The following is a 15095-nucleotide window of genomic DNA, read 5'->3' on the forward strand; positions in this document are numbered from 1 at the left end:
GATTTTTCTTTTTTTTACAAACATTAGAGTAGATATGTTCCTGAACAATAAAATAATTTTTTTAGTAATTGTTTTTAACGATTTATATGTTAAAAAAAATAAATAAAGCCGTGTGGAGGTGACTCCGCCTACCCCTTTTGTGACATCAATTGAGGCATACTTTGCCTCGATCGAACATAGAACACACTTACGTGCAAGTACATTCAAGTCCTAGTCGTGAGTGTGTACGTTTCGAAAAGGGTTATCTTGCATTTTACGGCAATGTCGGCCAGGTGCATCGCTGCTGGATGCAGCAAAACAACTAAAGATGGGGTCAGTTTGCAAAGTGGTCCGGTCCGACGTCTTTTCCAGCGCTATGCAGTAAACACTTCCGAAAAACACTACACATTTTGACATGAAGAGAACAAATCTTTTCTAAAAGATGACGCCATCCCAACATTTTTTTAGCTAGTGGGGAAGTCAAAGAAGGTACCTGAAAGACGTAACGAACCTTAAAGAGAATTTACCTAACGTAAACAAAATCAGGTATTGTATCAAATTGAGGGCCTGTTTTTAGTTTGCGCCAAGCGTCACTATTTTATGTTGGCACCGCATGCGATTCATCGCGCCTCGATTGACGTCACAAACAGCGCCCTCTCGGGTCGGGCTTATTTTCTAATTTGTAAATAACATGGAAACTAACCCTTTTTAACCCTTAGTTATTTTGTTTATTCATATTCCACTCATCAAAACACATATTTTAGTGACAAAAGCTTTATTTTGACAAAATACCACTTCCAGGTGACTTTAATCCCAACGAGACCTGGTTCTTGATAATTTTACCGAGACGTAGTCGAGGTAAATTATAAAGAACCAGGCCTTGGCGGGTTTAAACCACTTTGATTCCCATTTCCACACTTTGATTCCCATTCATAAACACCTTTTCGGTCAAAAACATCATCACTTTTTGGTCAAAAAGTAAAATAAATGCAAACATTATTTCTTGGTATTATTGATTCTTGTTCATCCACTGTCACTTTTTTGTACACTCACAGAATGCAAGACGTGGCGAAATCCGCTGAACTTGTTTCGCGGTTCAGAGTACAATCGTTATACATGGGTGACGGGCAAGGATCCGCTGACGTACTACGACATGAACCAATCGGCACAGGACCACCAAACTTTATTCACATGTGACTCCGACTCCAAGAGACCATCGGACGAAGGTAGAACTAAGAACATTATTAAAGTGTTGCAGGTCTCGACTTGACCCATGTCACCCACAGCAAATACTGTGGTGCCCTTTGCTTTGGATGTGGTGCCCTTTGCCAAGTTGCAATAGACTGTGCAAGTCTCGTGCGCACCGAAGCGAGAAAACATGACAGATGACAAACTTGTTTTTTTATCAAATCAAATCTTTGCTTTAAATTATTCTAAATACCGAAGTTTAACAACAACAATTCTCATTAGAGCTTGTTTTAATTTAGTTTTGACTTTTCAAACATTTATGCAATTAATCGGTTAAGTTTATGTATAGACGAAAGGACAATTCTGGGACAAGGATGTTTGAAATACTTCAATGATGAAATTTGAAATATTTGTTTGAAATTTGTTTGAAAATTTGTATTTTCCTCGAGTGCCCCTTTTACCAGAGAGAAATGGTTGTACCCCTTGGAAGAGTGTGTACATGTTCAAGGCCTGATCAAAGATGTTGACATCTTTTTCCCTTTTGGTGTTATTATTAATTACTGTAGTAAATTTAACAATGCGGGCGTGATACTTCACAGAGGCAACAAAGGCGATTGCCTCCATGCCCCTAGTCATTGCCTTTATGCCCTTTACAATTTCCTCATACATGTACTAGGGTGCCCTTTACCAAGGAGAAAATGCCCTGGTACTCTTGCCCTTTCAAAAACGAGGCATACAGGGCCGCAATGTATAACATGTATAAGGTAACTGTGCTTTCTATCCAGACACTAATGTTTTACACTTTGCATTGATGTGTCTATTAATTCTTGATTATACCATGGAGGAAGGAAGAGAAGGTCACTAGTGGTGGTTAAAAATTTGGGTATTAGCACACGAGGGTGGTTGGTATTCAATTGCGTTTTTCGATTTGGTGGGCGAAAGTGTACACAACATTTATCAGGTCTCAAAAAAGTAGTTTTTTTCTGTATTATATCCATACGACATACGGCACCATAGTTGAGTGAAGAACAAGTGCGCACGCGCAAACTCACATACGCCAGATTGCCCATTGTCTGTATATGGTATGTGGGTGATTACGAGGTGTCGTTAAATGACCGCGGTACCACGGGTTCGCTTTTTATAGTCCCTTCGTTCGAGCTCCTTTCTTTCTTCCTCCTTGATTATACCGAGTACAAATTAGATCAGCATGTGTACGCCTGCAAGATACCTGTACATGTACCTGGTAGAGAATGGGATGAAGAAATGTTCGGTTGTAGTTGTGGGAGGAAAATCCCTACTCGGGAAATCCCACAGATAGTAAAAGGAAGGCTCTGGCGCGTGATTCAAACACGTGGGTCCACAGAAAGAAAACCACTAAGCTAACCTGGTCCCCAACATGTACAAAAATATGTTATCTAATATATCGAATATGTTTTTTCCTCGATGCTTTTCAGGTCATTTACTTTTGTCGTTAAGGGTTTGTGGCCAATTGGCCCGACGCCCTAATGACCCATCATCATCGTCATCTTCATTTGTTTTTTACATCAGTAAATTATAATCACATCCAATGTCCATCTAAATCATTACAAACCGTGATGGAATACTGTTGTTTTGACAGATTCATTTCACCTAAATAGTAGTAACCGTGATTTGGGTGGCAAGGCTCGGCCGCTAATGGCCGTACCGTATTAAGAGCTTTTGTGAGAGCGGTTCACCATATTATAATTGCAACCTAAATTGTAGTGATGATAAAGGCTGCGTTGTGTCTGAAGGGGAAAAAAAAAGATGCTTTGTTCCCCTTTTTGGAAATCACTCTCACAAGTTGCATGATTTGCACTCGTCGCTGGACACTTTGAGACTTCATCTAACATGGCTAATGGGTTTGAGGTTGATTCCATACTGCATTAAAGGCATTGGACACTATTGGTAATTACTCAAAATAAATATCATCACAAAACCTTTCTTGATTATGAGTAATGGGGAGAGGTTGATAGTATAAAGCATTGTGAGAAACAGCTCCCTCTGAAGTGGCGTAGTTTTCGAAAAAGAATTTTCCACGAATTTGGTTTCAAGTTTAGAATTTGAGGTCTCGAAATCAAGCATCAGAAAGCACACAACTCCGTGTGACAAGGGTGTACTTTCTTTCATTACTATCTCGCAACTTAGACAATCGATTGAGCTCAAATTTTCACAGGTTTGTTATTTTATGCATATTTTGAGATACACCAAATGTGAAGACTTGTCTTTGACAATTACCAATAGTGTCTACTGTCTTTAAGGGAAGATTTAATTTGAAGTCCGTGGTTTCCATGTTCAGTTTCACTCAAGAACTGGGGCTTAGAATCCTCTTTTCTGATCGTTCAGTATCAGCCACTATATGTATATGGTTTTGAACGATTGTATGACCGCAGGTAGTTTGTGTTACATGCTACACACTCCACCCTCCTACATGTACTACATGTACGTACTGTACTGATGTATCTGACCATAATATGTACATGTACATGTATACATTTGTATCATCCGCTTAGCAGAATGTTGATTTTAAACATATTTTTTACATACATGTAACTGCATAGCTCTTATGAAACTGGGGTTCAGTTCATCCTGTCAAACATTTTACACATCATGAACGTTCATTCACAAAATCCCTTTGTGGAATTGGATGTTTTTCTACATATTTGTACAAGTACACACATTCACCATTGAGATTTGAGGCATTGCATGGTGAGGTATCTATGTTATTATTATTACTACCTGGATGCCGCGCTTCGCACGGCAACCCTGCTAGAAAGCTCTACATCCATATTTTCCAGTTTCCAGCGGGTCCCGATAGTGGTTTTTCCCAGTCCCGTTTATAACCCGTTTCGTTGATTTTGTTCCCATTCAGTTTATTATTTACCTGTCCTGGATCCTTTTCAAGTACCTTTTCTTTTTTTTCCCCCTTACCAGCCCCATTCATTTTTTTTTCCAACTCCCTGTCCAACCGTGTGCCCCTTCCCTATCCCGTCCCATATCTAACCCACGCCTCCGTGCCTCCCGTCCCCGCGATCCCATGCATTCAAACTTGACAGCCATAGGCTGCATTTGAAGTAAAGCTAATTTTGAAATAACTGGAAATAAATTATTTAATCTTTGTATACATATCGGGGAAGAAGAGACCCTGAAACATGCAAATCTGTTTCCAATTGCTGATTTAATTAAAAAAGAACTTTGTGAAAACCAAGGCTCGTACATGTAGCAGCCATAGCAACCGGGGCCAAAAATGTTACACGCTCCAGATGCCATCTCAGTTCTGAAGGAACAAAAAAGAAGTGATTTGCTGAGAGTTGGACCAGTTATGGGTCACAATAAATTTGTTCTCCATATCACTGGAGTGTGGGGTGAAAATTTAGCAAAACTATTGTTTTGACATGTTTTTTTTGTCTTTTTGATTTTTTCTTCCTTTAGCAGTGATGCTAAGAGCGTGGAGGGAGCGAAACCCACAGAATCGAATTAAAGCGGCCCATGAAGCCTTGGAAAAGTCACCAGAGTAAGTGTTCCAAACTGGGGGATAATACATGTAGAAAGGTTTCGCAGAGTCACGGATACGACTACGCATACAGGTATCGAACCGTACGCGTTCGCGTCAAGTGAGCTGTGTAGTTTTGTTTCGCAAAATTCTAACAAATACCCTCAACTTGAGGCTCAAGAGGGCGCTATTAACCAAATGGCTGCACCCATGGACTTTTTAGTCTGTTTCTCTTTTTCTGAAGCATGGTGGTTAACAAATGTCCAACTACATCCATGTATGACACCTCTAATAGACATGGTGAAAACCTGGTGCATTTAAAAAATAACAATCCGCTACAAAAACATGAACAAAATATACTCGTTGTTTACTTACGTGTATGGCGACAGATTCCCGTTTTGAGCAACTATTCTAACTTGTGTACAACGGTCATACGTCACATGGACCTCAAAAAGTGATGACGTATTATGACGTATCCGTTCACGTAAGAGTATCGGTGACTCTGCGAAACCTCTCTAATAGAAAGGTTTCGCACGCAACGGATACAGATACAGATACGGATATGATAACCGTATTTGTTCACAATGGCCGCTTGTTGGATTTTGTTTCACAAACTAAAGGTATTCACTTGAGTGCGCTTGCATTCATCATGAGTGTTATGAGTGTTTTTCTGACAAACATGACCGATAGAGATCCCAGGTTTTATACACATCGTTTTGCTTGCAAATGGCTAGCAATTTTCTATCTATATCAAGCACGATACCAGTGAAAGCAAATCCATGGGAAATGTTTTTTTATCTGGGACAAAAATACAACTAAAAATCTGCAAAACAGTATCCGTTTTTCTACGACTCCGGTATCCGTTGCTAACATGTATGCAAAATACAATAGTCGTGGATACGCGTCGCGTGAATACACAAAGTGTCAACGTATCAGTATCCGTATCTGTATCCGTACGCTTGCAAAACCTCTGTAATAGAAAGGTTTCTTCGCAAGTGTACAGACATAGGTGTACAGCCAACATTACATTGCTCATGTGTCATCTGTGATTGTTATACCTCGGTAACAAGTTGTGAAGTTTTATTGGTCGAGAACCAGTAGGGCAGAGTTTCAAATTCAACCTCATCATTTTTGTCTTCTTATAAGTTGGGCAAAGGTTCCACCTCTGCTCATCTTAATATTGTCTTCTAATGTAACTAGTTGACCAAGGTGCATAACCCACCTCTTCTCTAATCTCTCTCATCTCATTGTTGTTTTTTCTCTTGACTAGTTGTGCAGCAGCACTGATCCTTCTGGCGGAGGAAGAATCGACAACGATTGCCGAGGCAGAGCGGTTATTCAGACAAGCTCTCAAATCGGCCGATACCAACTTCAAGCGGAGTCAGGCTTTACAGCATCACAGTCCAACGCATGAAAAAATACACAGTGAGTATCTTTAGCATCAAAATAATATCAGAAACATCAAAGGAACACGTTGCCTTGGATCGGTCGAGTTGGTCTTTGAAAAGCGTTCTGTAACCGTTTGTTATAAAATCGATATGGTTACAAAGATGTTGTAAAAGTAGAATACAATGATCTACACAAATATGCCTTGAAATTGCGTGGTTTTCTTTTTACCTCGTCGACTAACACGGTCGGCCATTTATGGGAGTCAAATTTTTGACTCCCATATATGGCTGACCGTGTTAGTTCGCGACGTAACATGAAAACCATGAAAACTTGTGTGGATCATGATATTCTACTTTTAAAACATCTTTCTAACCATATGCATTTCATAACAAATGGTTTCAAACGCTTTTTATAGACCAACTCGTCCGATCCAAGGCAACATGTTCCTTCAACCCCTTCTGGACTTCAGTTGGAGTTTGTATTCGGTTTATATTCATTTAGTTTTGGCCTTTTCATATCTCAGCAATTATGAAAAGTTTCTTGATCATTTAATAGACCAATTGCGCTACCAATGTTCACATGTGATCACGTGACCTATAGTGGGTATAGAGAAACACAGCTACACAGTAAAGACATGGGGAGACTCATACCAATGGACCATAATTGGCTGTATTTGAAATAAATAACAATTATAAACTAAAAACTGTGCCCTTTTTATAAAGTTGAATATTGTGACAATGATTAAATCACATTTGCTGTTTGATGATGATGAAGATGCTACTACAAAAGAGGTTTCTTTTTAGAGTATGGTTAGACTCCGTAACGTAAACTACTGAGGTTTGAGCGAGCTCAAGCGCCGTGGATTTTGTGTTGTGCACGGCGTGAAGTTGGGCTGTGATAAGGGAGATCGCGAAGTTGTCCTACTCATAGATGACATAGCTACCCATTCTAATAAAACATTTTGAGGGTGAAAATAAAGGGATTTGCAGCTTCTTAATGAGATTTTTATTGAAAATATTGCCAGCAAAGTTATTACATGAGGGCACTGTAAAACCACACTTTCCGTGCACAAACACATGACATCGTGTAAAAATTCTCTTGGAATTTTCTATTTGGTGGAATTGTGTTTACCCATTACTGGTATTGTTCAGCCACCGGTAAGATCTGAAGCTAAAAGCTCCGGAACATTCTTCAGTGATTTTGAGAATTAAGTCTTTTTTTTTGAGCCAAAAATTACAACAGTAATCATATCTTGTTAAGGCACGTTTATATGCAGTACGCCGTGTTTGCTTACACCCAGTACCTAGGTCATGTGACGCACGGAGTTCAATAGGTCCATTTGACATATTGACTGGCAAAGAAATTCCTTTTTTGCATGTTCAGACCCGTTTGTATTTTGCACGCTCTAAAAGAGTATCAAATATAATTGAATTTTAAACCATTTTTAAAACGTGAAGTATTAAAGAGAGTTCTAAATTTTTCACTTTCTTGAAGATTCTATCAATTGGAAAATGAGTGCATCACAAAACAATCTGAATTTGACCGTTCAAAAAGGTCATCTTTAATGTACGGTCATTATTGTTTATGTGTGAGGCTGTGGCTGAAACGGCAACTTCAGCTATACTGCTATGGCTAGATCGCACTCGCTGCCTATTCTTCAACACTGGCAGACCATGGAGGAAGGAAGAGAAGGAGCTCGAGGGAAGGGACTTCAAAAGTCGAACCCGTGGTACCGCGGTCGTTAAACGACACCTCGTACCCACATACCTTATACAAACAATGGGCGACCTGGAGTATGCGAGTTTGCACCAACCACCCACGTGTACTCATACCCAAATTTTGAACCACCGCTAGGGACAGGAAAGTCACAACAAATGTAAAAATATGCCATAATATTTCCATGAAACACCACAAACGGTTATTGAAAACGTTTATATTCACAATTCTTGTCTCCAATAATTCAACTGTACACAAAGCCAACGGCGCAGACTGGCGGTACCACACCTAATCCTGCTCGTTAATCGGCCTTCCAGCTGGAGGTCTCCTATCTTTTTCCACTGGTCAGACCAGGTTTTTTCTTTTTTTACTCTGCGGTTTTGCGGGTCGTTCGAGCTCCTTCTCTTCCTTTCTCCATGGGCAGACGCACTAATCTAGTCCTACATGTAAGTCTTTTTTCATAGACTCCTAACCTTGTTTCCTGTCATACAGGGCGTGACCTGAACATCTTGGTGTATAACAAGCGTCGTCTTGCTATGTGTATGCGCAAACTTGGTCGTACAAAAGAAGCGGTCAAGATAATGCGAGATGTAAGTCACAATTCATTGAGAGTCCACAGTGTACCCTCCAAATCTTTATAACATTTTGGAGGGAGTCAACCAACCATTTGAAACCATTCAACTGCATGGGTCGATTTTGGCTGCAAATTGTATACACAAATTGTTGTTTTAGCCAGACTTTTCCTTGCATCAGCTGATTTCCTCTCTTTTTAATCTCAGTTTTACCATTCATTATGGAATAAAAAAATATACAAAATCATTGATTTTTTTTTATATCCGTTTTTTTTTTGGTGATGTTACAGTTGCATGCCTGTTTAACACTTACTGGGAAAATTATATGGACATTAACGCATGTCTATCCAGCGTTGACGAATAAACTTTTCATTGACTGTCCGGCGAGACTATTCAGCTTGTCGTTTCACTAGTGTGCCAGTGCTAGTGTAAAATTAAAATAGATTAAAGGCAGTGGACACTATTGGTAATTACTCAAAATAATTATTAGCATAAAACCTTACTTGGTAACGAGTAATGGAGAGCTGTTGCTAGTATAAAACATTATGAGAAACAGCTCCCTCTGAAGTAAAGCGGTTTTTGAGAAAGGAGTAATTTCTCACTAAAATATTTTAATTTGATTTTGAAACCTCAGAATTAGATTTTGAAAGAAATTAGCTTCTGAAAGCACACAACTTCGTGCAACAAGGGCGTTCTTTCTTTCATTATTCTCTCGCAACTTTGAGCTCAAATTTTCACAGGTTTGTTATTTTATGCATTGTAATATCCACTATGCGTGTTATTATTATACAATGCTTCAACACTAGTGTTTGTTCATTGATGTTAAGTGCTTCAGCGCACATGTGAGAATCTAACATGAAAGCACACACATGACGTTAGAATATTGTCCGTGTCATTTTACTTATGCGTCCTAAAGTACCTGTCAGATTATTACATTGTTGAGATACACCAAGTGAGAAGACTGGTCTTTGACAATTACCAATAGGGAGAGTATTACACTGGTCCTGCATTTTTTTTTCTACTGTCTTTATTCCCATTGCATCAAATGTTACCCTTTCAGCGCAATTATATACATTTTTTATTTTTGTTTGCCTTCGAGCAGCTTATTAAAGAGTTCCCAGTGGTCAGCATGTTTCAGATTCACGAAAATCTGATTGAAGCTCTATTGGAGATGCAGTACTACGCAGACGTCCAGGCTTTGCTGGCAAAGTATGACGACATCAGTCTCCCAAAGTCGGCAACGATTTGCTACACGGCGGCCCTGCTCAAGGCCAGGGCAGTGTGTGACAAGTGAGTTCTGTTGTGTGTGTTTGGGTTTTTAAACAGCCGTGTCAAAACTCGCCGCGACCGTTTTATTCCCTTGGTCATTCCTAATGGTTGATTATGATCTTGCTTTGCAGCGTGAAGCTGAAATTGCACATGAATTACAGGACAGAAATAGAAAATAGATCAATTAATTTGATCAATTAATTTGATTCAATTTATTCAATTCAAAAATGGTTTATTAAAACATGTATCGCAGTTAAAAACTTAATGGGAGACTTTTGGGACGCTTGGTGGCAGCAGACTTACCAAAATCCATTGTTTTCGGTCATGTGCGCACGCTCATAACTTCGTAAACAATGAAAATTTACCTGGTAAGTCTGCTGCCACCTAGCGTCCCAAAGTCTCCCATTGCACATGCCAACATCAATTCAATATGTAAAAAAAAAAAAAAAATCTAATAGAAATTAACATTAAGGATATTAAACAGGAAATTATTACTATATATATATTACACAGCGGAAATACAAAGCACAGAGCTAGCAAACAATTAAAAATGGTTGATTTTGTGAGAGAAGAGTATGATTTAAAAATCTTGACCTCTTTTTTTAATGGATGCAGATTTTCGCCGGAGGTAGCTTCTAAGCGTGGTCTAACTACAGCTGAAATGAATGCAGTTGAAGCTATTCATAGAGCAGTGGAGTTTAATCCTCATGTACCAAAGGTGAGTCAGTCTTGTGAATCGGGACCCAATTGCGTGGAGCTGCTTTAGCAGAAAAATATGTAGCCAAGTGAAGCAAAATTTTGCTAACCTGAGATTACGGTTACCAGCAAGGGTATACTTTGTGACTGGTCTTATTTCTGCTTAGCAGAAAACTGTTCTGCTTAAGCAGCTCTATGAAATAATGCCCAGGGTTGGCTCAATGTTTTTTTTTATATGCCTGACTCTTGTCTCTTTGGACACTGGTTAAAGCCATTATACAAGATCGGAACAGAAAAAAAAAAAAAAAGTTTGAAATTGATTACGTCATTGAAATTGTCATGTCTTTGTTATCGTACACTTCTTGTTGCAGTGCTTAGAAACCCGGTATAGCACTATATTAATGCATGTTATTTGCTGTTATTGTTATGTCAGTATCTCTTAGAGATAAAGAGTTTCATCCTTCCCCCGGAGCACATCTTGAAGCGAGGAGACAGCGAGGCCATCGCCTACAGCTTCTTCCATCTACCCCACTGGAAGAGGGTAGAGGGGGCGCTGCAGCTTCTCCAGTGTACGTGGGAGGGTACCTTCAGAATGATACCCAGCCCTTTGGAAAAGGGCCACCTGTTCTATCCCTACCCTAGCTGTACGGAGAGTGTCGACAGAGAACTCCTTCCAGGTATGATGGTTTCTCATGAAGACGAGAGAGTATACTGTTTGAAACGTTGAGACCCCACCGGCTCATCTCAGAGCCAGCACTAATAATAATAATAATAATAACGAGGTCTTATAGAGCACACAAATCCTCAAAAGTGCTCAGGGCGCTATTACAGAGAAAATACCAAAAAAATAACAAAAAACGTATGGTTGTACCCGCAAGTTTACTGTTTATAGTTTATTAATTTTGGTTTTTACCCATACACCGATGTGTGTTAGCACTGTATACTCAGTACTTTCCCGAGTCCTGTGAAAAAATATCACATGCATGTTACTCGGGTGGGATTCGAACCCATGACCCTTGCAATTCTAGAGCAGTGTCTTACCAACTAGACTACCGAGGTTTCCCGGCAGCTAGAGGCAGTTCAAATCCTATGTTTTGGCAGCGGGTACCGCAACGATATAATAGATGTTAAATTTGCATCGGGGATAAAGAATATTAATTTTGGTTTTTACCCATACACCGATGTGTGTTAGCACTGTATACTCAGTACTTTCCCGAGTCCTGTCCTGTGAAAAAATATCACAGGCATGTTACTCGGGTATCTATTATATGTTTATAGTTTGTCCCTGATTACCCACACTATGCGGAGCTACAAACAATTCTAACAGGTGCTTATGATGGTGCTCAGATGTTTACCCATTTCAGACAAACTTTGGGATCAGTGATCAACTTGATTAAGGGAATCAATGTGTGGTGAAGAGGTTTTCAACTAGTGGTTTAATCCCAACGAGGCCTGGTTCTTGATAATTTTACCGAGACGAAGTCGAGCTAAATTATAAAGAACCAGGCCTCGGCGGGTGTAAACCACTAGTTGAAAACCGATTCAACACACTTTGATTCCCATTCATAAATACCTTTTCCATTAAACACATCATTTTACTTTTGGTAAAAAAGTAAAATAAATGCAAAAAATATAATTGTTAAACGATTTCTTTCAACACAACACCCCCTAGCTATGAAATGGTAGAGCCCTCCGCTGCCCTCGCGTGAACAACTCCTTATAAGGGAATGCTGTGGGCGTCGCGCTATCACGTTATGTGGCACAAATGTTTCAGCCGTTGCTCTCGACCAATAGGCATGAAGAAACTGTCTTATAAGAACAGGTGCAAGGTCGCGTGTCACGCTCATGAATTACCACTTTTTAGTGGTCATTAACAAAAGGTTTATGCACACCCACGTGACGCGCTCTCCACCAATAGGAGTAGAGAAACTGTCTAGGGTGTTTATGAAGCATTGATAATGATCAATAGATTGCAATTAATCCTGGCTCATACTTCATGAGAATTGCAAAAGCGATGCAAACTTTCTTGTTGTCACAATATAGGAAAGTAATGTGAGTTACAGAATTTCTTTTTTTTATTAATTGGTTTATTGCTAAAAAAAACAAACACATTGCAGCCAAAAAAAGGCTGAATTACACTGTACATGACATTGACAATATTACAACACACTATTAGAAAGAAGCAATATATTTATATTTATCTTCCAGTACGCGCTAAATCCACCAATCAGAAGCTCGATTTACTAGGGGCATAAAAACATATATGCTATGACCTCTGTTTTGTATCCTACTTCCTCTGTTTTTATTACACAGTGCGTATGGTGAAATGTCATTTTGTCACGCTCCAAATACGGACAGTGCAAAAATTACATTCTAAAATTTTGTGCACGTGAAATAATGCTGTGAAATTTCAAATTTTGCACGTTCCAAGTGAGACTGGAAGATAAATTCGTTAGCACACACGCGCTCGTGAAATACGAAAAAAGATAGCGCGTCTGCGTCCCATAGGCGCTATATTTTTCCGTATTCCACTCACGCTTGTGTGATAGCTCATAATGTTGGTGTAATACGGACATTAGCGTGAGGACCAGTGACTAAAGTTGCAGACTCTTGAATCTGACATTTTAATTATTGTCACTGGACGAGAATCAATACTCTTTTATTTGAACAAGCACTGATATGCTTGATCTCTTTTGCCTTATCGGTTAGCATACTTCAATACTTAACAGAACTGTAAGATGTTTGTGAGACTTAGTTTTTGTTGTTGTTTTTGTTCCCCTCCATTATGAGGCACATGTACTATTCAGTTTAAAAACCTAAGGCCGTCTGAATTGTCTGGTCATGCGGGTACCTTGAGGCCCAGTGGTAAAATCACTCGCCTCGGGTCCACAGTGCGGTGTAAATTCCTTGCCCTGATGTGGTGAAAATTCCTTGCCCTGATCGCCAGGTGCCAGCTTTTGTCCCAGAGTTCCCCCGTTTCCCTTTGCAGTAACGCCAGATTCATGGTTGAACATTTTCTTCCTCCCGTTGTGTCAGCTTTCCATGAGGTCTCCGTCTACCCAAAGAAGGAGCTTCCATTCTTCATCCTGTTTACAGCGGGGCTTTGTACGTTCACAGCACTGCTAGCCCTACTCACACACCAGTTTCCTGAACCCATGGGAGTTATTGCCAAAGCAGTGAGTACCAGCAGACCTGCTGTCGATCTGCTAAGTGCTAAGCACAAAAATCTGCTAAGTGCAAAACAATTTCGCTTACCAGCAAGAGGTTACCATTCTGAACAGTGTACATGTACTATTTCTGCTAAGAAAAATGTTTCCGTTCTTAGCTAGTTTTTGTGCTTACATGTCATGCAGATGAAATTGTTGGGCACAGGACCAAATTGTATAAGGCTGTTAGCACACAGAAATGCTTAGCACTGAAGAATCTTGCTGAGCAGAAACATGTTAATAGGATGAAAAATAATTAGCCGTTTTTATAAAGCGCTTTTCATATCCGAAGGGCGTCCCAAAGCGCTTCACATTATTACCCCTGGTCACTGGGCCTTAAATCACTCCTCAAACCATCTCAGCTCCCTGGTGGGGAGTATGCAGCCTGTGCAACATTAATATGCGCTACACGGCTAAATCAATCACAAGAACCATCTCTGCCCTCACAGGTACCCATTTACCCCTGGGTGGAGAGAAGCAATTACAGTTAAGTGTCTTGCTCAAGGACACAAGTGTCACAACCGGGATTCAAACTTACACTCTGCTGAACAGACAATGACAGAAGCACCAGAGCTTGAGGTTGTAGCTCTTATCCTCTAGTAAAAACACTCTGTATTGTCTGTGATTTATTCTCTATTGATGGCAAAATGAAATCATTTGAAATGAAATGACTAAGTTTGATTTTTTCTGTCTTTTTGTTGTTTAGTTCCTGTCTTCACTGTCTGCTCCATTCAGCTTTGTCCTGGAGAAGATAGAGAGCATTGTGCCTGCAAGCCTCTGGCAGCAGCTCACACGCCTTTAATAGCCAATCATCTACCGAAGTGCTTGTCATGTGACACTACGCCCCAAGCCAATAGGCCGGCTGCTAGTCTAGCATGTGATTGATCAGGTGATGGGGGAACTGACCAATGGGACCCCTAGTACCTGTTGTTGAAATGACTTTGTCTGTCTCTCGTAGTGACATTAAACTGAATATTACTGAACTGAGGTATATTTGTGGTCTTTATAACTGTTTGTCTTATGGTCACATGAGTTTGTTCTACGCTGTAAAAAACCTTACAGTATGTATTTTTGTGGCTTTGTTAAGCTTTTGATGGATTATAGTTTACCTTTAAGTGACATTTGCTTTGCAATTTTTCAGAACAAGAAATCTGGGTTTTTATCAACAAGCGATCCTTTTGATTTCCCCTCCTATATATTTTTGAACCCTAGCATTGGTGGCGTATTTCCACCGACCTGACCTACTATTTATTTTGTTAAGCAAAAAAAAAAACAAAACTGAAATATATTTTAGCAAGACTGGACACAGTAATGTAAGTGAATTCCACTCAAAGGAAGACAAAAAAAATCACAACATCTTGCCGCAATTTATCACAGAAAATCTCAGGATGAACGTCAAATTGTCTGTGCGTCTCAATTTACTCAATTAAAAATATTTTGTTTCTTGCTTTGTCGTTGTTCAGGCAGGTCTGTTTTAAAGACCTTGCTGTTAAGATTTGCCTCAGAGTGGAGGATTAGTAGTGTACAACTATTAGTACATACGAGTACAATGTGACAGAATATAATTAC

General features: G+C 39.6%; 1 protein-coding gene across 2 annotated transcripts in view; it reads left to right on the forward strand.

The window, feature by feature from the left end:
- The window catches only part of LOC117307017 (suppressor of tumorigenicity 7 protein homolog), a 40270-nt gene extending 25471 nt beyond the window's left edge, over nt 1-14799 (forward strand). For both annotated transcript variants that reach the window (XM_033791647.1, XM_033791648.1), the window contains exons 4-12: nt 1035-1205; nt 4618-4699; nt 5949-6103; nt 8276-8373; nt 9458-9645; nt 10240-10342; nt 10754-10997; nt 13357-13496; nt 14233-14799. In XM_033791647.1, coding sequence (XP_033647538.1) covers nt 1035-1205; nt 4618-4699; nt 5949-6103; nt 8276-8373; nt 9458-9645; nt 10240-10342; nt 10754-10997; nt 13357-13496; nt 14233-14328 — 1277 coding nt within the window. In that variant the 3' untranslated portion in view covers nt 14329-14799. The remainder of the gene's footprint in view (nt 1-1034; nt 1206-4617; nt 4700-5948; nt 6104-8275; nt 8374-9457; nt 9646-10239; nt 10343-10753; nt 10998-13356; nt 13497-14232) is intronic.
- Nucleotides 14800-15095: the final 296 nt, after the last annotated feature.

This window comes from Asterias rubens, chromosome 2 (genome assembly GCF_902459465.1).
Source record: "Asterias rubens chromosome 2, eAstRub1.3, whole genome shotgun sequence".
NCBI lineage: Eukaryota > Metazoa > Echinodermata > Asteroidea > Forcipulatida > Asteriidae > Asterias > Asterias rubens.